Below are 21,567 nucleotides of genomic sequence, written 5' to 3' on the forward strand. Positions count from 1 at the left end.
GTAGCGCTACAGGACCGGGACTAGTGTACAGAGCGTTTGGACCTGCAGACACAGTACGGAAGTACGTGACCACATCTTATCCATCTTTGCAATAACCTCCTAGGCGGGAATAGTTATCACCATTTGACAGATGAGGAAGCTGAAGTTCTCTGGAGAGGTTAACCTGCTAGAAAGTGCTAGAACAAGAATTTAGTCCTAGGTCCTACCGAGTCCAGGGCCTGGCCTTTGGCGTCTGCACTCCTGGCTGCCCCTGCAGGCCCTGCAGGCCCTGCAGACTGCTTCAGCGCTCCTGGCTGGAAGAGGGGTCCTTTAACCCCTTTCCTCTGACTTGCGGCTGTGTCCTCCTCTCATCCTCCATCTGGGTGCAGGGAAAAGCTCTCAGAACTCATGGCCTCGACTTTTCCCCCTCACAGGCTGTGATGAGGGCAGGTACCAGTTTCCCTCTCCTATCCTCTGGCTCCCAAATTTCTTCCCCACTTGGGTGAGGCGGCGTGACCCCCTCGTTTCCCACCCCACCCCCTCCCCCAAATCCCTAGGGTCCCCATACCGCACAGTCAGGCGGGAACAGCCCAAGTCCTTCTGGAAATGCTGGTCCCTGTTGTTTTAGCTCAGGACCGCCCCCTCCTGGCCACCAAAGGAATGTCAGCCCGGGGAGTTCTGGGGCAGGAAGGGAACCAGCAGTCTGGGGGCTCCTGCGTCTGGTGTGGGTGCTAGGGATGCTCAGCATTGGGACAGGTGGGGGCCAAGTGATAGAGGGGGGCTGGGTCACCTATCAGTCTGGATGGGCTCCCCAGCCCCCCGGTTCTCTGCAGGGCACCTGGGGTCCAGCCTGACCTTCAGCACACACTGTGGCCTCCACAGGCCTGCATGGGGCCGCACTTCGATTCCTGACAGATGGAGCCCCTGTGATGTGTCAGAGTCTCCCACATGGCCCCAGATGCCCTGGGGAATGACACCAACAGAGTCTTAACCACCAGGCTATTCTGCCCGCAGCCCCTTGGCCTCTGCAGCCGTGGATCCCAGACTGACCCATCACACCCTCCCCAGCTTCAAGCAGGAGGCCGTGACCTTAGCCCACAAAGAATGGAGCCCTGCAGCGCCTCAGGGTTCCCCTTCCTTTCCCCAGGTGCCCCACGGGGCAGTGCCAACATGATCTCACCTTCCCGGCCATTCTGCCCACAGGCCCTCGACCTCTACGGACACTGGCCTGGGCCCTGGACCCCAGATCCACCAACACCCCTGTCCCCAGCTTTGGGCAGGGCTGTCTCTTGCCAGGTCTGGGAGTGCTGAGGGAGTCTGGAGGCTGGGGTAAGGGCAGAGGCACGGGACAGCTGGCCTGTCTCCCCACACTGGGCCCGGGGCCCAGCCGCAGGGGCGGGGGCCTGGCCACTCAGGCCTTGGCTGGGGCCGGATCTTTGGCCGGCCTGCAGGGCCCTCCCTCCCGTTTCCTCTCCCGAGGGCTGTCCTGGCAGGGGCCCCCCTCGCACTTTCTGGCGGGGAACGGGGCCAGCAGTGAAAGAACAGCCACAGAGGGAAAGCAGGAGAGAGATGGGGGAAACTCTGTGTGTGTGTGTGTGAGTGTGAGTGTGTGTGTGTGTGTGTGTGTGCACGCACGTGTGTTTTAAGGAAAAAAGCCCACAGTCCAGTCCAGTCAGACCCAGCCTGGGAGGCTGTGAGCCGGCCTTTCGTAATTGCCCCCTCCCCGCGGCCCCCTCCCCGAGGCCTCCCCCTTCTCCCGCCCTCCCGCCGCCCGCCCTCTCTCCCTCCCTCTTTCCCTCGCAGACCGACAAGGCAGCAATTACGCTTTGGGGATAAAACGAGGCGCAGAGAGCGGGCTGGGGCATTTCTCCCCGAGATGGCGGGTCCGACAGCTGCAGCCCTGTGGCCCGGAGCCCTCCTGCTTCTGCTGTGTATCCTCCACCCCTCGCAGCCTGGAGGTAGGCCTCACCCTGTTCCCTGACGTGCCCGCAGCCCTCGGGCCTCCCGCTCAGGTGGCTGGACCGACGGACGGACGAGAGGAAGCTCTTCACCCCCAGCATCCTCCAGGGGGTCCCAGGCAGGAGCCCCTCAGCCACTGGATCCTTGGAACTGCCCCTCCCGGGAGCCAGCCGTGCTGAGCAGAAACCTGTCACACCATCGCCCCATGACTCAGGGTGGCCCCAAACCAGCACCGGCTTCTGCTGCCCCAAGAGGGCTGATGGGCCCTGCTCTGTCCTGGGGGGTCTCCCGGTATGGGGGTCGCGAGCATGCTGGGGAAGGGCTGACGAGGTCCCGTCGGGTCTGTGGGCACCAGCAGTTTGCACACCTGTGGACCTGCCGGGTGTGCGCATGTGCCCTGGGGGCAGGGGACCTGGGCTGGAGGCCAGCTCAGCGGCAGTGAGCTCTCTGACCACAAGTTCCTTGTCCCCTGGGAAGTCAGGACGCGCTCGGAGCAAAGTCAGGGTTAAGCTGATTATAGGGTTGCGAGTTGGAAAGCTGCCGCTGTGGTCTGTCCCTGGTGAGGAGGGCTGGGAGCATGCATGCAGGCGTGTGAATGTGTATGTGTGAGTGTGTTACATGCTCTTGCACAGGTGTGCATGTTGTGTATATGCCCAGACGTGTCACCAAATAGAGGAGGAGGTTTCTGCGAGGGGATGAATGTTCACAGGTTCATCCTTGGACAGGGGTGTGTGTGTGTGTGTGTGTGTGTGTGTGTGTTTGGGAGGAGGGGTGTTATAGGTACGTGAAAGTGCCTGTTAGCATGTGTAAAAGTCTGCCACGCGACAGGCATGTATACGTGGGAGACCTGGTGTCCAGGTGTGTCACTGGGTGTGGTTTGTCACTGTGCGTGTGAGTGTGTGTGTATATGTGTGGTATGGGACACAAGCGAGCACAAGGAAGCTGGGGAAGGTATCCGTCTCCTGGCAGAGGAAGAGTGGTGAGCGGCAGGGGCTTGAGTGGACCTCGGGGCACTCCTGGACCACCTGGCCTTGGGTCCCGAGGGTGCCCCCCCCGGAGCTGCTAGCGCCTTGGGGGACCCTGGGAGTGGCCTACCAGGGGTCCCTGACGGTGCTCCTGGCCACAGGAAAAGAGAGGTGCAGGCAGCCTCACGAGCCTTTGGTGGGGTAGCCTGGGTGCGGTCTGGTTTCCGGGAGAGTCTTCCTCGCCATGAGAACCGGCCCTTCAGTGGCGGCCAGCGTGGGGAGGTGCACCGGTTGCAGCAGGGCCAGGCCGGAGGGCTGGAGCAGGGGGCTGGGCAGCAGCGAGGGCTCCCTCCATGAGATTGACCAGCTGGGCAGGACCGCTGGGAGCAGGGGCTTCCTGCAGAGGTCAACTCCTGGGTCTGGGCGAGGCCAAGGGATGGTGTGCACCCTCAGATGGGGCCCGTGGGGGGCAGCGAGACAATCCCAGAGGAGCAGCGCCCCCGTGCCCGAGAGTAGCAGCGCTGGTCCTGTCTGATCCTCCTCCCTGGAGTTTGGTCCCCGAACATTTGCCTTCCCAGAGAGAACTCCCACCTAGAGCATGATGGTTAGTCCCCACAGGAGCCCTGGGAGTAGAGGATTTTTATCGACGCTTTTCTAATGGGGAGACTGAGGCTCAGACAGGCTAAGGCAGCCCCAGGGGCATTAGTACCAGCCAGCTCTCTGCCCTGGGCCAAAGATGAGTGGCCAAGGTCCAGGTTCTGAGCAGCATTTGGGGAGGGGCAGGCGGGAGGCCAAGTACTCTGGGGTGGGCCTGCCCTAAGAAGAATGCATCCTCAATGACCGGGCTAAATGCTCCGTTGGTCCTGTTCTTTCTTTGCAAACATAACTCTCAGCTCTGTCCCAGGTGGTAGAGTAGCTGGGTCCAAAGAAGGGGTGTGTGAACTGATGATGTCTTCTGGGGTTTGTGCCCAGAGCCTCCCAAAGGAAGTCTAGAGAGATGGGACGTGGGAGGGGCCCCCCACCCAAACACATATGCGCACACACGCACACACCTGCCTGGCTGTCCTGAGGGAACCCAGCTTCCCCCCACCCCTCATGCATTCCCCAGTTCCAAAGAACCGTGTTGCCAGGGGAGACAAGGAAGGGGCATCCCGGGAAACCTCTGTGATGGTAAAAGTTGTTTAGACCCATTTAAGATGGGTCAAAAGTAGCTTTGATCAGCTGCCACGAGAGAGAGAGAAATTACATCAGTTATAATCGGGACCAGCTGCCCCAAACCCCCAGAAATTTTATCATTTCGGTTTTGGGTGTTTGTTTGTTTTCTTATTTCGGAACTGAAGACAGTTTGCAACAGGGATTTTCAGCCCTGGCTGCATAATTGGAGTTTCCCGGGAACTTGAAACAATTCTGATGTGGGGTCTCACCCAAGAATTCTTGCTTTATTTGGTCTGGGGAGGGACCCAGACCTGTAGGTCTTGTAAGAAGCTGCCCAGTTGACTGAGGCGCCTCCGGGACCCTGGACCTTGGGGTTAGGGGGTGATCCTGCTCCAAGTTTGCTGGGGCCAAGGCAGGAGGGCAGACGTGTCCGGGGGAGGGAGGGGACAGAGTCAGTCACTGGAGGATTGTTTTTGAAAAACGCTTGGCGGCCTTTCTCCGTGCAAACGACAAACAGCTTTGTGTGGTCTTATCTGCGCCCCAGGCCGGCCCCCTGGACTTGGAACTGGCAAAGCCCCCTGCCAAGGCCTGCTGGCCTGCTGCTTGCTTCCAAACAGCCATCTCCCAGATCTTTGAACCTAGATCAAAGGATCTGGAACGCAGAATGCCCTGCGTGTGATTGGGGTCAGATGCGGTTCCTGGGCCAAGCACTTCATTTCTCTGACTCTTGGTTTCCCTGGCTGAAAAATGGGGAGAAACACCCCTGCCCTACTTACTGCCTAGGGCCAGTGGGAGGCTCCAGCAATGAACATTGCAAAAAATAAACAAATAAAGCATCAAGTAAGAGGACTGTGGGAATGCAAATTTTAAAAGCTATATATTCTCTTATTCAGAATTTGCTATCTTGGACTGATCAACCCTTGTAATTCATGCGCGTTTATGAGGTTTAGTTTTCCCTCTTGCTACTCATGCCACGTTTTGTCCAGTGGGGAGGCAGCCCGTGTGTAAACAGAGATGCAGTAATGGAGGAAGCTGACAAGACTGGGAGAGGGGGTGGCCTAGAGGAGTCCCAGGAAATCCAGAAAGGCTTCCTGGAAGAAGTGACCTTTGAGTTAGACCTTGAAAAAAGGTAAATGTTCGAGGAACTTCTGTGGATGAGAGGTGGGCCTCAGTCTTTGGGGCTCTGGGAGGCAGACCTAGAGAGACAGAGGGGCAGATTCTATCTCAGTAGGAGGAAGATCTCTCCGCAGGTAGAGCAGACAGCATCGGGAGGTGGGAATTTGCCTGTCACTGGAGGCATGCAAGCAGGAACACAATGGGATGTTTGCAGAAGGAATTTCAGCCCAGGCCAGAAGACAGTTACGATCCCTGAGAGTATAGGATCATGATTCTAAGATGCAAGAGACAAGTTCCACCCTGGGCTAGCCGGTGAAACAAGCCAAACCCACATAAAACAAGACAAGTATGCTCCAGGCCAACTGCTTTGGGCCAGATGAGCAGTGAGAACCACAGGCTCAGAGACGGCAGGGGGGAGAAGCTGAGCCCAGTCTTGGTGGAAGGGTAGGACTTGGATAGAGGAGAGGGCATTCCTGGCAGGAGGAACTTCTCAGGCCAAGGAGGGGAGGTGGGAAGGAGGATGCCCCTTCCCATGATGGGGCAGGAGAGGAGGCTGCTGCCTTTCGAAGGCCTTTGATCAACTCCTGTCTTATTCTATTCTCACCTCTCCTGCGCTTGAAGAGAGGCCAGGCGTAGATCCTTTATACCCACTAAGCCTTCCCTATTTCCTCAGTGCAAAATGGGGATCAGAACCCCTGGCCCCCCAGGCCGTCATGGTTCAGGCACGGAGTTTGGCAAACACTGTTGGGATCTGAATCATAGGGGTGGAGAGTAGGGAGAAGAAAGAGCTTGGGACGGAAGAAGCAGAAGGAGCTGGCAGGCCCAGGAGGGTCCTGGCCACTGGTCAGGGAACAGAACCCCAGGAGAGGAAGTGGGGCTTCAGCCAGGCCAGCCCGAGGTGGGGGGACCCCAAGGTGGGGAGACCCTTAGGCTGGTTGGGGATGGAACAGGTCAGACCAGACCCACAGGCAACCTCCTTGCCTCCCCTCCACCTAACTCACCCATCCTTTATTTATTTATTTATTTTTATTTATTTATTTTTTGGCGGTACGCGGGCCTCTCACTTCCGCGGCCTCTCCCATTGCGGAGCACAGGCCCCGGACGTGCAGGCCCAGCGGCCACGGCTCACGGGCCCAGCTGCTCCGCGGCACGCGGGATCCTCCCGGACAGGGGCACGAACCCGCATCCCCTGCATCGGCAGGCGGACTCCCAACCACTGCGCCACCAGGGAAGCCCCCACCCATCCTTTATTGAACACCTACTGTATACCTGGCCTTAGGCCATGTACTGTGCAGTGAAGTAGAAACAAAGTGTCACCTTTCTTTTTAAGCGTTACCGAGTGCCAGGCCCGGGGTAGGACAGGTTTCTTGAACTCTTTGACAACTCGCAACAACCTGGCAAGGCAGCAGTTATCAGCCCCACGTTGCTACAAAGGAAACTGAGGTTCAGAGAGGTTAAGTGACTTGCCTGAGGTCACACAGATGGTAAGAAGTGGCACAGCCAAGATTAGAGGCCAGATGGGTCTATCCTGAGCCCCTTGCTCCCTCCACCCACCATGTCATTCCTGCAGTCTGCCCTGGAGCAGAGGGTTAGAGAGAGAGAAAGGGGAGGAGGGAGAGAGGCCGAGGCAGAGAAAGGCCTGGAGCACAACAGGGAAAGGCACATAAGAGACAGAGCTCAGAGCTGGAGGCCAGAGCCAGAGAAGGCATCAAAGGCCTGGGGCGGACCGTGTGTGCACTTGGCAGCCGACGACAGGACCCAGGCGCTCATTCCCAGCAGGCCCAGCCTCCTGGGGCCACTGCCCTGAGCCCCTGAGGCTCTGAGCAGACTGCTTAGACACTCCAGGCCTGGATTGCAGTGCCTGGGGGGCCTCAGGCCCGGGGGGAGGTAGGGGGGTGGCGCCGGGGCTTTGGCACGGGGTGGCCATGACAGCTTGGCATCCTCCACCCTGCTGGGCCATGGCTTAGGCTGACAGGGCCCTGGGGCCAGCAGGCCAGACGTCTGCTGGGCACACTGCGGAGCTGCCCGACACTGTCCCCCAGCCCAGTCCGCGCCCCATTCGGCAGGGTGGTGCTGGGGCCCGGGCTGGGGCACCGGCAAGGCAGCTTGTCAAGGCTGGGGCCGTTCTGTGACGGTGCAGTCGGGGCCTGGTGTGCTCCAGGATTGTCTGTTGCCATGACTACGTGCAGGCTGGGTCTGGAGCCCTGCATCACAGCGTTCCCCGGTGAGAGCTTCACTGGTCCGTGGGGACTGAACTCGTGATCTGGGCTGGGCAGACAGCCCCTGGACTGGCCAGTGAATTAGCTTTTCCTTCGGAAACTATTCACTTTGCTCATTCATGGTGTCCCCCTCTGGGCCCCGGCGCCTCCTTAGACAGCTCTGTGTCAGACGGCCAGAGCACCACCCAACCACTGCTGCCCGGTGGCTGAGGAGGCGGACCTCACGCCGTCCTCTCAGCGTGGGAATGACCGCACTTTTGTCGGCAGCAGCCACGATTCCTTACCGCTCACTGTCACGGTCCGGCCTACCCTCACACAGCTCTGGCCCCTCCCGTGCCGCTCAGGGCTGGAGAGGTTTGGCTGCCCAGCAAAAGGTGCTCAGACCCAGCCCCATGCCAGGCTCTCTCCAGGTAACGCAGCGCAAACCGTTATGCTCAGAGGAGTAGACTGGCTTTGAATCCAGGCTTGATCTCTTTCCGCCTGTGTGACCCCCCACCCCACCCCCCGCACATCCCTTAACCTCTCTGAGCCTGACTTCACATCTGTTAACATGAAGATAATAACCCCTGCCCTTCCAGCCTCCCCAGGCCATTTTGAGGAGCATGAATGAGAAAATGCTTTGTAAACATTATTTGCTTAGTCAACCTAAATTGCTTTGCAGACAGGCAGTATTATTATCATCATCATCATCTTTATCGTTAGCATGCTTTTATTCATTCTGGCTAATGGGGGACTCTACCTACTTCATTCCAGGGGTCCCAGGGGCTGTTCCCGGTGGAGTGCCTGGAGGCGTCTTCTTCCCAGGTAATGTACATGAAATTGTCACACTCCCAGGTAAGACAGATGGTGATTACATTTGTGAGAGATGCACATTGTGACACTGCAGAAGGGAAGAACATTGGCACACCTACCCCAGAGGACCCATAAGTCACTCCTGTTTTAAAAAGCAGCAGTTACATGATGCTATTTTACAACTATTAAGAGCACAAAGTTTCTGAAAGATGAAACGCAATGCTTGTGAGACTGTCGGAAAGTGACCGCCTCACCGATCCCTGCTGTTTTAGTCTTCGAACCATTCACCTCACTCTTGGAGACCCATTCAAAGGAAATAATTGAAAAGAAGAGAAAAAGAACCATCTGCCCCAAGGTTCATAGGAATGTTCCTTGCAAAAATGCAAACAAGAAACCCACCTGACTGGAGGGTGTGATTAAATAAACTTATATGATGCAACTACTAAAAATTATGAATATGCTGTCTGTCGGGTAACATGGTAAAGTGATTCTCAAGTAAAAACAATATAAAAGCAAGGACTAGGTGCAGATGGAGATTGGGTCCCCTCCAAAAAAAGAAAATGGGCAGAATATTAACTCAATGGCATGGTGGGGGGTGGCGGGGGCGTATTTTCTTTTTTTAACATCTTTATTGGACTATAATTGCTTTACAATTTTTCTTTTAATTTAGAAAAAAGCATAATGTCTTAAAGTAGATTGAAACGTCAAACCTAATATTTTCAATACTTACAATGTGTCTGAGTGTTCAGAACCAACGTGGAAGTGAGGGCAGCTACCAGCACACCCCCAGGTACACACAGGCACACAGCTGTTTCCCCGATGAGATGGATGAGGAAACAGAGGCTCACAGAGGTCAAGGCTTGCCTGAGGTCATATGGCTAGGCAGCGGTGGATTTGACCAGGGTCAATGGATGGCTTCCTGGCAGGGACCCTGATGGTCCTCTCTCTCTTTCTCTCTCTCTCTCTCTCTCTCTCTCTCTCTCTCTCTCTCCCCTCAACACAGGTGCTGGTCTCGGAGGCCTGGGAGGAGGTGAGCTCAGACACCAAACTTGGCTCCTCAGCGATGGGGTCTGGGTCTCACTCTAGTCCACATACGTGCTCAGATCTGAGAACCTCAGAAGGCCCAGACATTAAGGGATCCCTCATTTCACAGACCGAGCATCCACTGGGGAGGGATTTGTCTAAGAACTAGAACTCACGAGTCCCCTAAGCCCCTCCCCCTGGCCTCTTTCCCTGGGGGCCCTGCCTTCTTTCATATTTCTTTCTTTTTTTTTTCAAATTAATTAATTTATTTTTGGCTGCGTTGGGTCTTCGTTGCTGTGTGCGGGCTTTCTCTAGTTGCTGGGGGTGGGGGCTACTCTTCATTGAGGTGCGTGGGCTTCTCATCGCGGTGGCTTCTCTTGTTGTGGAGCACGGGCTCTAGGTGCACGGGCTCAGTAGTTGTGGCTCGCGGGCTGTAGAGCGCAGGCTCAGTAGTTGTGGCGCACAGGCTTAGTTGCTCTGCGGCACGTGGGATCTTCCCGGACCAGGGCTCCAACCCATGTCCCCTGCACTGGCAGGCAGATTCTTAACCACTGTGCCACCAGGGAAGTCCCTCTTTCCTATTTCTTTTGATCCTCAGTAATATCCCTGCAAAGCCAACTGCGCGGGAAGCATCATCCCCTTCAGAGGCTGGGAAACAGTGTGAGAGAGGGTAACCCCAAATCAGGGCCAGAGCTGGGCTTCCCACCCAGGCATGTGGACACTGGGCTCCCAGCAGCTCCCTGTGCAGAGGGGAGGATCATTCCTCACCTCACAGTGAGACCCCGCAGTACCCTGGGGGATCGTGGTAGGTCAGGTGGGCTGGGACTCCCCATTTACCACCATCTCTTCCCTCTGCAGCACTGGGCCCTGGAGGCAAACCACCCAAGCCAGGTAAGACCGGTGGCCTCAGAGCACTGAGTGAGTGCCGACGGGGTAGGGGAGGGAAGGATCCGCAGAGCTGTGAACCCAGCCTATGGACGGAGGAGGGAGGGAAGCAGTGGGCAGCAACAGCCCCTCTGCCCCCTAGTCAACCCCACCTATGACCTGGCTAGGGCCAGGCTCTGGGGCATCCAGGGTCAGGAGGCTGGAGGCAGCTTGCTGTCCTCCATGTGTGAGGGGTGTCTGGCACCTACCCTGCCGGTGCCTATATGCCCAGCTGCCCTGACTGTCCCCTGTGCACAGAGTCCCAGAAACAGCCCTGGTGCTGGAGTCAAAGGTAGGAATTGATGTTCCAGTGGCCACCAAGCCTGTGGGCTCAGACACAGATGGTGGGCCCCATACTCTGCCTGAATGGTCTCTGATCACAAACCAAGCCCTCTCTTACTCCAGGCCAAGATCCTAGATGTCCCTGTCCTTAATGACAATCTGAGCCCTTATCCTGACCCCAGGCCGAATCTTGACCCCAGACCAAGCCCTGAACCTAACCCTAGGCTTCACCCTGACCCTGGCCCCAGATGAGCTTCCTTCCCAGGCCCCTTCCAGCTGTGTCCAGACCAAGGAGTTTTCCAGTATGAAGATGTGGCCAGATCTATCCCGGCCTTGCCCGTGGGGCTTGGATCTGCCACTAGGGTCCACCATCAGCTCCAGAGAACACCCCCCCAGGAAAGAGGGAGGGCGGCTTCCTCCTCCAGGAGGCCCTGGTGGATAAGGATCAGGTGGGGGAAGGGGCGTCTCTGTCCGGATTTATGGCCCTAAGAGCATGAGACGCTTCACATGCAGCCCTGGCACCCCCCACCCTGATCTGTGTCTCCCTGGCTCTGAAGCCTGGGACTGCAGGACAGTTTGCATGTCCAGCAGCTCTTACGAAATCCAGATATTCGATGATTCAAGTGCAAGTGAATCTACAAGACCCAGCTTCCCCTTCCCTGCAAGCCCATCTGCGTTATGAAACTACAGGGCTGGGGCCAGGCGAGAGAGATGCAGGAGGGCAGGAGGTCTGGGCAAGGGGTTTGCTGGGGTCTGTTGGGGTCTGCAAGGCTGGAGCCCTCGGGATTCACTGCTTATCCCGCCTGAACCTGTTTCCTATCTTCTCAGAGAGGTGGGTGATCTTAGCAGGGTCTCTGACGGCAGAGAGAGAACAGGGAAAGGCTAGATAAACAAAGGTGTGGAATTAGGATCGTGCTTAGCTGTGAAGACCCAAATGGTAGCGGTCGTGACTGCAGAGCTGGAACAGGGATTCATTGATCCCATTGGCAGCAGGGGACACACGGCGGGTTATGATGAAACACCGAAGAGAAGACTGTGAAAACTACATTCAGTTGCAGTTGATAAAGTGAAGCTTTTATTGATGAAAGATTTAGTTTAGACTTCCAAAAGAACTTCTGGCTCAGGGTGAAGGCGTAGACCGAGAGGAAAGTCAGAGCATCTGCTCATGAAAAGGGGCTGGACTCCATGACCTCCCTGAGGTCATCTTTCAGCCTTAGGACTCTGAGCTACAAAGGCCTGGACAGGGCCACAGTGCCCCCCCCCACACACACACACACAAAGGGCAGCTCCCCACATCCGGGCAGCAGGGACGCCTGGGCCTGCCCAGATGGGATGGAACTGGGCACAGACAATGCAGGTCATGCTTGGGAACAACTAATCCATTGGCGAGTGGAGGGTGGGTGGCCTGGCAGCTGTTCCACCTGGGCCTCGGCCGGTGGCCCTGCCTGGGCTCTCAGTGGAGGACCAGGCAGCTGGGAGCCAGCCCCACCTACACCCCCAGCACCGGCTGGAGGCCAGTCACCCACGTGAGAGGACGGGGGGGAGCAGAGGGGCCACCCACCGGTCACCCTGGCAGGGTGCAGACGCTCTGCACCCTCTGCCCACGAGCCCTCTGGTCCCAGGAAGGTGGGGAACATGCTGGCCGTTTTGTAAGTGAGGAAACTTGAGTCTCAGAGAGGTGAAGTGACTTGCTCTTTCATGCAAGGAGTAGCTTGGGACAGCGGGATTTGAATCCAGGGCTCTCTGACTCCAGGGGAGAGAGACGGTTGGGTAAGCCAGGCCCCTGGGCAACCAGGGAGTCCAGCCCCTCTCTCCTTAGCCCTCTCTCCTCCATTCTAGGGGCTGGACTCCTTGGGGCATTTGGGCCACGTGAGTCCACAGGAAGGAGGGCATGTAGCTGGTCACGCTACAGGGTGGCCCTGGGACCAGACAACTCTGGGGGAGCACGGGACGAGGGCAGATGGCCACACAGGGGCTGCATGTCCCACCCCATGCACCCAGCCTCTTCTCACTTCCTGTTCGGTCCCCATCCTCTCCTCCCAGCCCCTCTGCGGTAAGGAAAGGCCCGAGCGTGTCCGCTGCCCTGTTGGAGCTCAGGACACAGGCCTGGCTGGAGAGAAACCCCTAGAGCTGGGGAGGGGCAGGGCCTGCAGCCCTGGGAAGTGGACCCAGACACACCCCACGCCCAGCTAGACTACACCACACCTGCCCGGAAGGGAGACTGGCTGGAGTCAGAGGCCCATCTTACAGAGGGGCTAGCTGGGTTTCAGACAGGCCAGCTCACAGAAGTAGGAAATGGGGTCGGGGGACCACACCCAGTGAAAGCTAGGTGGACTCTCCAGGGCTCAGCAGCCCTGCATGTTTGAGGTCGGTCCCCAGAGGGGCCGCCCCTGAGCTTGGAACCCTGGTGGCCAGGACTGGTGCTTGTGGGAGAGATTCTCGCATAATTGGAAACAAACCCAGCACGGTTGTGAACTCCAACCTGATTGCCCATCGGTCCTGGCCAAAGCCGTGGAATGTCTCCTGGAGGGGGAAAAGGAGAGATTGAGCCCAGATGTGGGAAGGAGAGAGCCAGAGGGACCCATTCGGCTGTTCATAAACATTTTAGCATCTGTCTGCAGGCAGGGAGGCTCCCGGACTGCAGGGCAGGCTAGACGGATGGACAAAAGGGACTCCAGATACAGGGGAGAGGGCGTGGCCTGAGGCAGGGGACCCCTGCGAGGAAGCCAGTGAGAGGCCCGGGGTGGGGCAGCTAACGTGGGAGCAGAGCAGGGCCTGGCCTGGGTGAGATCTTGCCGGCAGCTCGTGCTCAGCCCCAGCCCTCACAGAAAGCCCCTCTGGGTCCCTTGTTAGGTGGCGGGCCTTCTAAGGGAAGTGAGGTCTGGTCAGGGAGTGTTGTACGGAGTCAGCACAGTCAGTCCACACGGCACATGGCTGTTGGTTGCTAAACAGCGGCTGCTACTTCATCAGATCGGCCCCTGAGTACCAAAGGTTTGAGTCCAGCTTAGGGCCCTGAGCGGCCACACGCCGACCACAGCATTGCCAGGGTCCCGCCCCTACTCCACGAGACCCTTTCCACCCTGGGCCCAGGAGCGATGCCCCACACCAGCCCCTCACCTGGCTCTGTCTTCTTCTCCCCGGGTGCCGGAGGGCTCTTAGGCGCTGGCCTTGGGGCAGGTTAGTGTTGACACCAGGCAAGGTGCCCCTCTGGGGGCCAGAGCATCTGCCCAGTACGGAGGGCAGCTGGGGGTACGAGGATGCAGACCGGGCCTGTCCTGGGCACTGGTGTAAGGGGTGGTGCTGTGACCGCTGTCCAGGGCACAAGGGAATCACAGCTGGGTCCTGGGTGCTGTTATAACCTAGTAACCAGAGCTGGAGGGAAGCAGCCCCAGGAGCCCAAAGGAGCCGCCCACCTCGGCGGGGCTTCAGGAAGGCTTTCTGGAGGAGGGAGGTGTGGAAGGTAGACCCCGAAAGATGCCTGCGGTTTGTCAGGCCTGCCCCAAAGTGCCCGCTGACACCGCACCCCGTCCCGGGAGCAGCAGTCGCAGCTTTGCGTGGAGCAGAAGAGCCTCAAATGTACCTCGTGGGCAGCGCGGGCCGGGGAAGGGCTGCGGGCAGGACCTCACCCCGTCCTCCTCTCTGCAGGGCTTGGGGCCTTTCCTGGAGGGGCCTTCCCAGGAGCTCTGGTGCCCGGCGGCCCGGCTGGCGCTGCTGCAGCCTATAAAGCTGCTGCCAAGGCCGGTGAGTGTCACCCTTTGGGACGTGCCATAAGCCCTCCGGCCTCCGCAGGCTCTCCACCTGGCAAAGAACCTTTCCTGAAGGGCAAGCAGACGGGAGCCTCAGCTCCATCTCCTGGGGGTGTGGGGAGGCAGCCAGCTGTGCCCGAGTCTCAGAGGTGGTGGCAGACCCAGACCTCAGCCCCGGGCCCTCCCGCCTGTGACTGTTCCTGGTGTGACCCCTCTCCTCTCCCACTCCTGGCTCTGTAGGTGCTGCGGGGCTTGGTGGCGTCGGCGGCTTAGGAGTGCCTGCAGGTATGGAGGCGAGACCTGGGTGGCCCCGGCGAAGGCCGTGGGGGTGGGGGGTGGTGGAGCCCACTCTGCAGTGGCCCCTTCCCTACCAGGTGCGGTGGTACCTCAGCTTGGAGCAGGAGTTGGAGCAAAGCCCGGGAAGGTGCCAGGTCAGTGTGGATGGAGTCCCTGGGGGTGGAGGGCAGAGGTCAGGGAGGAGCGAGAGCTTCTAAGGCCCACGGGGCAGGAAGGACAGGGCCCGGCTGCAGCAGGGCAGGGGGCATAGCCAGGCCCAGAGCATGGTGCCGTGTCCCAGATAGGGACGAGGGGCCCTGGTCTACCTCCCGGGCCCTTCTTCCAGGACCTTGGAGCAGACCTCAGAGACAGACTCTGTGGCACCCACATTCAGGCGACAGATGGGGACGCTGAGCTTCAAGCTAGGGAGTTGGCGCAGAAGGGCCCGCCCGTCACTGCGGAGCGGGGGTGAGCCCGAGGTGGGCCGACTCCCCATCCGGTATTTGTTCCTCTGCACCAAGCCCTTGAGGAAGTGACTTCAGGTTAAACAAAAGGCTGCCTGAGTCCACACAGCAGGGAGGGAACATCTGGAAGCTGTTAACCCAGAGGTGGGCTGGGCCGGCCATGTAAACAGGCTCCAGGAGATGGGACAAATCCACGCACAGAAGGGTTTTCAGATGACTTCCGGAACTTACGGGAAGAGGGCTGCAGCCACTGCATGTGTCCCTCGCCGTTCCCGCCGGGCACCCAGGTGGCTGGCTCGGGAGCCCCAGAGCTGCCACGGCGGGAAGGGCCTGGAGGGGCCCCTGGAGGCCAGGCTGCCACTCACTCTCCTTCTTTGGCCACAGGTGTGGGGCTCCCAGGTGTATACCCAGGTGGAGTGCTCCCAGGCGCAGGTGAGAGCAAGCAGGAGAAGGGGACCCTGTAGCAAGGAGAGCAGACCCTGGCAGCCTCCCCGGTGGCCCCCCACCCCCCCCCCCCGAAGCCGAGGCCACCAGAGACCTTGGGTCCTGACCGGCATTTTCTCCCTAAGCATCAAAGCTCAGGCTACAGGCGTCAGATCTCTGGTTGTCTTTTCCCTACGAGGATCCACAAGCTTCCCCTGGCCCCCCGGCGCCCTGAGCCCAGGCCCAGACCCAGACGTCATCACAGCCTGCAGTGGGCCCCCAAGGACAGACCAAGTCCCCAGTGTGGCCAGCTGTTTCCCAAAAGCCATAAGTCACCAGGGGCCCCACCCAGTGCATCCGCCCTGCAGGAGGCCCTCGGAGCTGCCCTCTCAACCTCCTTTCCCCACCAGGGCCCGGCCACCCCACCCAACATGTGACCTCTTGAATTCCCCCAAAAGCCCAGACTCGGGCTGCTCTGCAGGATTGGCTGGCCCCTCCCTCGGCCCCTCCCTGCCACGGTGGCCCAGCCCCAGGGGAGACAGGAGTGGTGACAGCACTGGACACTGGCAAATGGAGTGTCACCCAGCCGGAGCAGATGACTGCTTTGTGTTTGCTTGTCAATCACGTCCAGTGAGAGCCCCCCAGGGTCACAGGCCTCCCCGACCTGCAGGCTCTCCCCACTTCTGGCAGGCTTCTACCGTCTGCCTTCTCTGATGAGGGTGAGCAGGGCGGCGGGAAATTAGCTCCAGTTTAGAGGCAGGCCAACAGAAACACAGAAGCACATGGCTAGGAAATAGGATTAAAACTTCCGACCTTGGGTCAGATGGGGAAGAAAAGTCACTACCAAAGAGGCCCTCCCCACACCCTGTGAGCCATGCCAGTAGCTGACAGTCAGTGCAGAAGGAGGCCAGCTGTGTCACTGACGGGTATGGTGCCAGGCTGGACCTTCCAGGCCGGCCTTCCCACGCCCACTGCGAGCCCCCTCTTTGCCCCTTCAGGAGCTCGGTTCCCGGGTGTAGGGGTGCTCCCTGGGGTTCCCACTGGAGCAGGAGTCAAGCCCAAGGCCCCAGGTATGTTGCCAGCTGGGCTGGGGACCCATGGTGGGAATCTCCATTCACCCTCAGTCCCCTCCGTCCTGGGGTGAGGGGCGGGGACCCTGGGCTCAGCTGGCTGCGATGGGCGGCACATCTCTCAGAAATCCCCGAGTGTGTGCGAGGCAGCATGAGCTGGGAGGTCTGGGCAGAAGTGGCCACGGCTCGGGTCAGCCTGCCCCTCAGCACTGCCACTGGTGCGTAGGCCCTGTGCCCGTGGTGGCAGGGCTGCAGTGAGGGCTCCTTGTCACTGCAGGTGGAGGCGGAGCTTTTGCTGGAATCCCAGGTAAGGCAAGGCCGGGTCCCCCATGCCAGTGAGGGTGGGCAGGAGATCCTCCCCTGGGAGGGGCTGGGCGTACCTACTGCTCCAGGCCTCGGACTGGCTTCAGCGCAAAGTGACATCAATCACAGGCCTGCTTCCCCCGTCCCAACCCTCTGTCTGGGAGCCCAGATGAGCCCAGAAAGCCCAGCAGTCTGTGCCAAATGCCACAAGGGCTACAGGCCCTGAGTGTGGCCCAAGCCCCAGGAGGGAGAGTGTCCGGCAGCTTCCAGAAGGAAGTGGCCCATCACTGGGGGCTGCTCTGCTGGCCGATGAGAAAGAGGCAGGAAGGCCCTCTAGGCACTAGGATGGTTTCCGGATTCCGGATGCCACGGGAGCTCATTCTGTCTGAGCAGAAGGTGGAGCGTGAGGCTGGGCGCTTCGCAGGGGCCGCTGGCTCGAGTGACTGGGACCTCATTTTGCTCTCCTTGTTCCCACAGGAGTTGGACCCTTTGGAGGTCCGCAGCCTGGAGTCCCTCTGGGGTACCCCATCAAGGCACCCAAGCTGCCAGGTAAGGCAGAAGGAGGATTCGAGAGACACCACTCGCTGGGCCTCCCTACTGGGAAGCCAGCTTGAGAGGGGACTTGTTTGGCCACCTGTGTCTTGGGGTGGACGAGGGTAGCCAGGAAACCTGGTATTAAAGCCCATTTCTGGTCGCCAGCAAAGGGAAGCAGGGGGAAGCCATCCTGCAAGTGTTGGTCTCACTCCCATGCACACACATGCACAAGTGTGCACACACATGCACACACATGCACAGAGACCCATAGCCCTGATGGGAAACCGCTTGTGTTGATGGTAAGAAACACCGTTCACTGGAAAGACTCCTCTGATGTCAACCCAGCTCCACCCCAGCAATCAGCTCACATGATGAGCTGTTTCCTGATGGGGAGGAGAGTAAGGAAGATACGCAGACTCTGGGGCCATGGCAGGGCCTGATTTGGTAGAAGAACGGGTGTCCCATCATGCCCTGGGGCAGGGGTGTCCTCTCCCTCCTCCACCAAGGCCTCTGCTCTCCCGAGAGCCTCTGAGAGCAGCTCACAGCCCTGGTGGAGGCGGCGCAGTCTTGGGCTTCAGTACCTGTGGGAATAGGTCTGTCTACCCAGGTAGCGGGGGCCCAGTGAGGCATGGGGCCGCCATGGGGCAGCCCCTGATCCCACACTCCATCTCCTCAGGTGGCTACGGACTGCCCTACAGCACTGGGAAACTGCCCTTTGGTAAGGCCCTCTTAGACTGGCGGGCTTCTGCCTCTCTCCAGATGCAGGGTTCTAGCAAGGGAGCTGTGGCCCCAGCTCAGGGCTAAGAGAGCACCAGCTGGAGGGAGGCGGGGTGTGGAGTCTTGGAATGGGAGTCCCCGAAGGAGGGGACATGGAACTTGGACTCAGAGCGCCTCGCTCTCAATCCTGGCCCTCGCACTTATCACCAGGTCTTGGGAGAACCAGTTTCTTCTCTGAGCTTCAGTGTCTTTGTCTGTAAAATGGGAATAACCATCCCATACGCATTTGTATTTAACTCTGGCTGGGTGGGAGACAGGTGGAGACTCTGGGTGGCCTGGCCCTTGAAGGGCAGGGGAGGGGGCAGCCACAGTGAGGTCCACGTGGATGCCCAGAGCCTCTCGTTTCACAGGCTATGGTCCTGGAGGAGTAGCTGGTGCCGCGGGCAAGGCCGGGTACCCGACGGGGACAGGTAAGGAGAGCCTCACCCCACTGCCAGCCAAAGGGGGCACTAATTACCGAGCCTCCATAACGCAGGCCAGCCCACCCTACATCCAGACCCCGGTCTGAGCCTGGAGAAGGATCCTCAACCTCTGCATGCTATGAAACCCCGCATCCACACCCAGATGGGAACCAGTTGGTTTTCTTTTTTTTTTTTTTTATAAATCTATTTATTTATTTATTTTTGGCTGTGTCGGGTCTCTGTTGCTGTGCACGGCTTTCTCTGATTGCGGCGAGCGGGGGCTACTCTTCATTGCAGTGCGAGGGCTTCTCATTGCGGTGGCTTCTCTTGTTGTGGAGCACAGGCTCTAGGTGTGCGGGCTTCAGTAGTTGTGGCACGTAGCCTCAGCAGCTGTGGTGCATGGGCTTAGCTGCTCTGCGGCATGTGGGATCCTCCTGGACCAGGGCTTGAACCCGTGTCTCCTGCATTGGCAGGCAGATTCTTAACCACTGCGCCACCAGGGAAGCCCTGAACCAGTTGGTTTTCTTGGGGCTGGAATAGGTGGGCTCTGGAGATGCAGGGGCACATTTTCCAGAGTCTCTCTCCTTCCTCTCCCCCAGGGGTTGGCGCACAGGCTGCAGCAGCAGCAGCAGCTAAAGCAGCAGCAAAGCTTGGTGAGTATGCCTGGAGTCCCTGCCTGCTAGCTGCCAGCCCCCCAGCCTCTCCATCCCTATTACCACGGAGAGCCTTCCTCACAGATAACTAACTAAGGTGGCCCCTCCCCACTCCACCCCTATTTATCCAACTTTTGCAGCACCACCCGTTCCTGTCTTCTTCCATGCATCCATTCATTCATTCTTTTTTCCATCCATCCATTCACTCCACCCTCCAATCCTCCATTCCTCCATCCCTCCATCCATCTCTCCATCCATCCACCCATCCCTCCATCCATCCATGAATCCATCCCTCCCTCCATCCATCCATCCTTCCATCCATCTATCCACCCATTTATCTCTCCATCCATCCATCTACCCGTCTATCCATTCATCCATCCCTCCCTCCGTCTGTCCCTCCCTCCCTCCATCCATCCATTTCAGAGACCAGGGACAGATAAGAGCTCTGCTGGAGAATGTTGGCACTGCTGCGGGAGTCAAGAGGGAGACGTTGTTTCTACCTGGGGATAATCAGGAAGCGTTCTCAGAGAGAATATTTGATTCAGGCCTTAAAATATAGGTGGAGTTTGCCATGTGGTTAAAATAGGAGGGAATGGGTAAAAGTGTGGTTAGAATGATAATTTTAGGTGGTGCCTATATGAGCATTTAAACAACTTAATAGTTTAGTATCAATTTAATATGTACTATAAAACTTTTAACTAGCTCCTCAAGCCCATGATCCCTTGGTTAGTAGATGTGGCATGGCCTTCTCTATGCCCACGTGGGGAGCAAAGTGGGCATCTGTCCCCCTGTCCCGGGTGATTCCCCAGTTCAGAGACAGATCATGGGTGGTGAAGTCTTCACCTCTACCCCAATCCCAGGGGAGCCCTTCCTGTAGCCTGTAGCACCGAGCTGGAGGCCTGCCCCACGGAGGCCCCACAAGCCCTCCCTCCAAGCCCCCAAGGCTGGAGGGGATAGCTGGAATGTGGGAGCAGGAGAGCGGGACGGCAAGGGGCTGCCAGAGCTAGGCAGCCAGGCGCTTGGATTACAAACTTGGCCGCGTCTTCGGAACACAGGGAGAGGAAGTCTTGAACATTCTTGCAGGGGCCCCCCTGGCCCGGGGAGCGGCCGCTTGTGGTTTCTCAGTATGTGGCAGTGATTAGAATGGGATTTGTCTGAAAACATACAAGTCCCTTAATGAGGGTGTTGAAATGGACACTTTGGGGGTGAGTCAAGGAACAGTGGGGTGGGGGCCTTCCCAAGCCGGCCCAGCTGGAGACGCCTGGGCCTCATTCCCAGAGGAGATTGTGCTGTGAAAAACACCAGCATCCAAGTAGCCTCCTGCCTGGCTTCGGGAGGGGCCCCTGGGAGCCACATTTGCACTATCCCCCTCCTAACAGGTGCCGGAGGAGCCGGAGTTCTCCCAGGTGGTGGCATTCCTGGCGGGCCAGGCGTGATTCCTGGCATCGGAGGCATCGCAGGTCGTGTCCATTCCAGCAGGGGGTGGAGGGTGTCCTTGAGAACGCTGTAGGGGAAGGGCCTCACCTTCTGTGGCTCTTTCTCCAGGGGTCGGGGCTCCAGATGCTGCGGCTGCCGCTGCCGCTAAGGCAGCCAAATATGGTGAGTGTCCCCCCGGGGGGCGGGACCAGGGCTCCGGCCAGCCCTGGCCTCTGCACGGGCCGTGGAGACCCTAGTCCTATAAGGCTAGATGTACTTGGCCTTTGTCCATCTGGGGCACCGGCCCTCGCCAGGCATCACCGTCATGCCTCCTTGCTTCTGCCCATTCTGGCCACTCTGCCTGGGAGACTCTCTCCAGTGCTCTCCACTGACTGACTCAGCAGAGGGTGGGGACCCTGTGGAGCATCTGTCTCCTCCCACTTTACCCCCAGGGCCAGCCAGAGCTGCTGCGCCAACTGCCTGGGTGCCCAGGGTGCCTGGAGCGTTCTGACTCTGCTTTAGAGCTAGATCGCGCTCTTCCCAAGCATAGATCCAAACCCTTAGAGCTCTGTCGGGGTTCCCTCACTTCCCTCCCCTTCTCTCGGATGACTTGGATCCATGCAGATGCAATGCCCGCTCACCTGGGATCCTGCACTCAGGACCTGCCACTCCCGTAGTTCCCCAGAGTCGTGCCCCTGGAGGCCCTCTGAGGTTCCCACAGGGTCCAGGCCAGGGGAACAATCCTTTCCTGCCACAGGAGCTGCTGGAGGCTTAGTGCCTGGTGCGCCAGGCTTTGTCCCAGGAGCAGTCGGCATCCCAGGAGTTGGAGTCCCAGGTGTTGGGGTCCCAGGTGTTGGAGTCCCTGGTGTTGGAGTCCCAGGTGTTGGAGTCCCTGGTGTTGGAGTCCCAGGTGTTGGAGTCCCAGGTGTTGGGGTCCCAGGTGTTGGAGTCCCAGGTATTGGGGGCCCGGGCATCATGGGTAGACCAGGTGAGCTTGGCTCTCTGTGTGTGTGTGTGTGTGTGTGTGTGTGTGTGTGTGTGTGTGTGTGTGTAAGAGAGAGATGTTGAAATTATTGCCAAGACTTTTGTA

General features: G+C 58.7%; 1 protein-coding gene across 1 annotated transcript in view; it reads left to right on the forward strand.

The window, feature by feature from the left end:
- Window positions 1–1,845: 1,845 nt before the first annotated feature.
- ELN (elastin) overlaps window positions 1,846–21,567 on the forward strand; it is a 31,594-nt gene continuing 11,872 nt past the window's right edge. Inside the window, exons 1-17 of the mRNA XM_082856867.1 lie at window positions 1,846–1,937; window positions 8,147–8,197; window positions 9,189–9,215; window positions 10,067–10,099; window positions 14,060–14,155; window positions 14,401–14,445; window positions 14,535–14,591; window positions 15,285–15,332; window positions 16,322–16,393; window positions 16,671–16,700; window positions 17,174–17,245; window positions 17,907–17,948; window positions 18,358–18,417; window positions 19,008–19,061; window positions 20,441–20,521; window positions 20,607–20,660; window positions 21,268–21,465. Of these exons, the coding sequence (XP_082712993.1) occupies window positions 1,856–1,937; window positions 8,147–8,197; window positions 9,189–9,215; window positions 10,067–10,099; window positions 14,060–14,155; window positions 14,401–14,445; window positions 14,535–14,591; window positions 15,285–15,332; window positions 16,322–16,393; window positions 16,671–16,700; window positions 17,174–17,245; window positions 17,907–17,948; window positions 18,358–18,417; window positions 19,008–19,061; window positions 20,441–20,521; window positions 20,607–20,660; window positions 21,268–21,465 (1,102 nt within the window). The 5' untranslated portion in view covers window positions 1,846–1,855. The remainder of the gene's footprint in view (window positions 1,938–8,146; window positions 8,198–9,188; window positions 9,216–10,066; window positions 10,100–14,059; window positions 14,156–14,400; window positions 14,446–14,534; window positions 14,592–15,284; window positions 15,333–16,321; window positions 16,394–16,670; window positions 16,701–17,173; window positions 17,246–17,906; window positions 17,949–18,357; window positions 18,418–19,007; window positions 19,062–20,440; window positions 20,522–20,606; window positions 20,661–21,267; window positions 21,466–21,567) is intronic.

This window comes from Leucopleurus acutus (assembly GCF_964270905.1).
Source record: "Leucopleurus acutus genome assembly, chromosome: 16".
Lineage (NCBI taxonomy): Eukaryota > Metazoa > Chordata > Mammalia > Artiodactyla > Delphinidae > Leucopleurus > Leucopleurus acutus.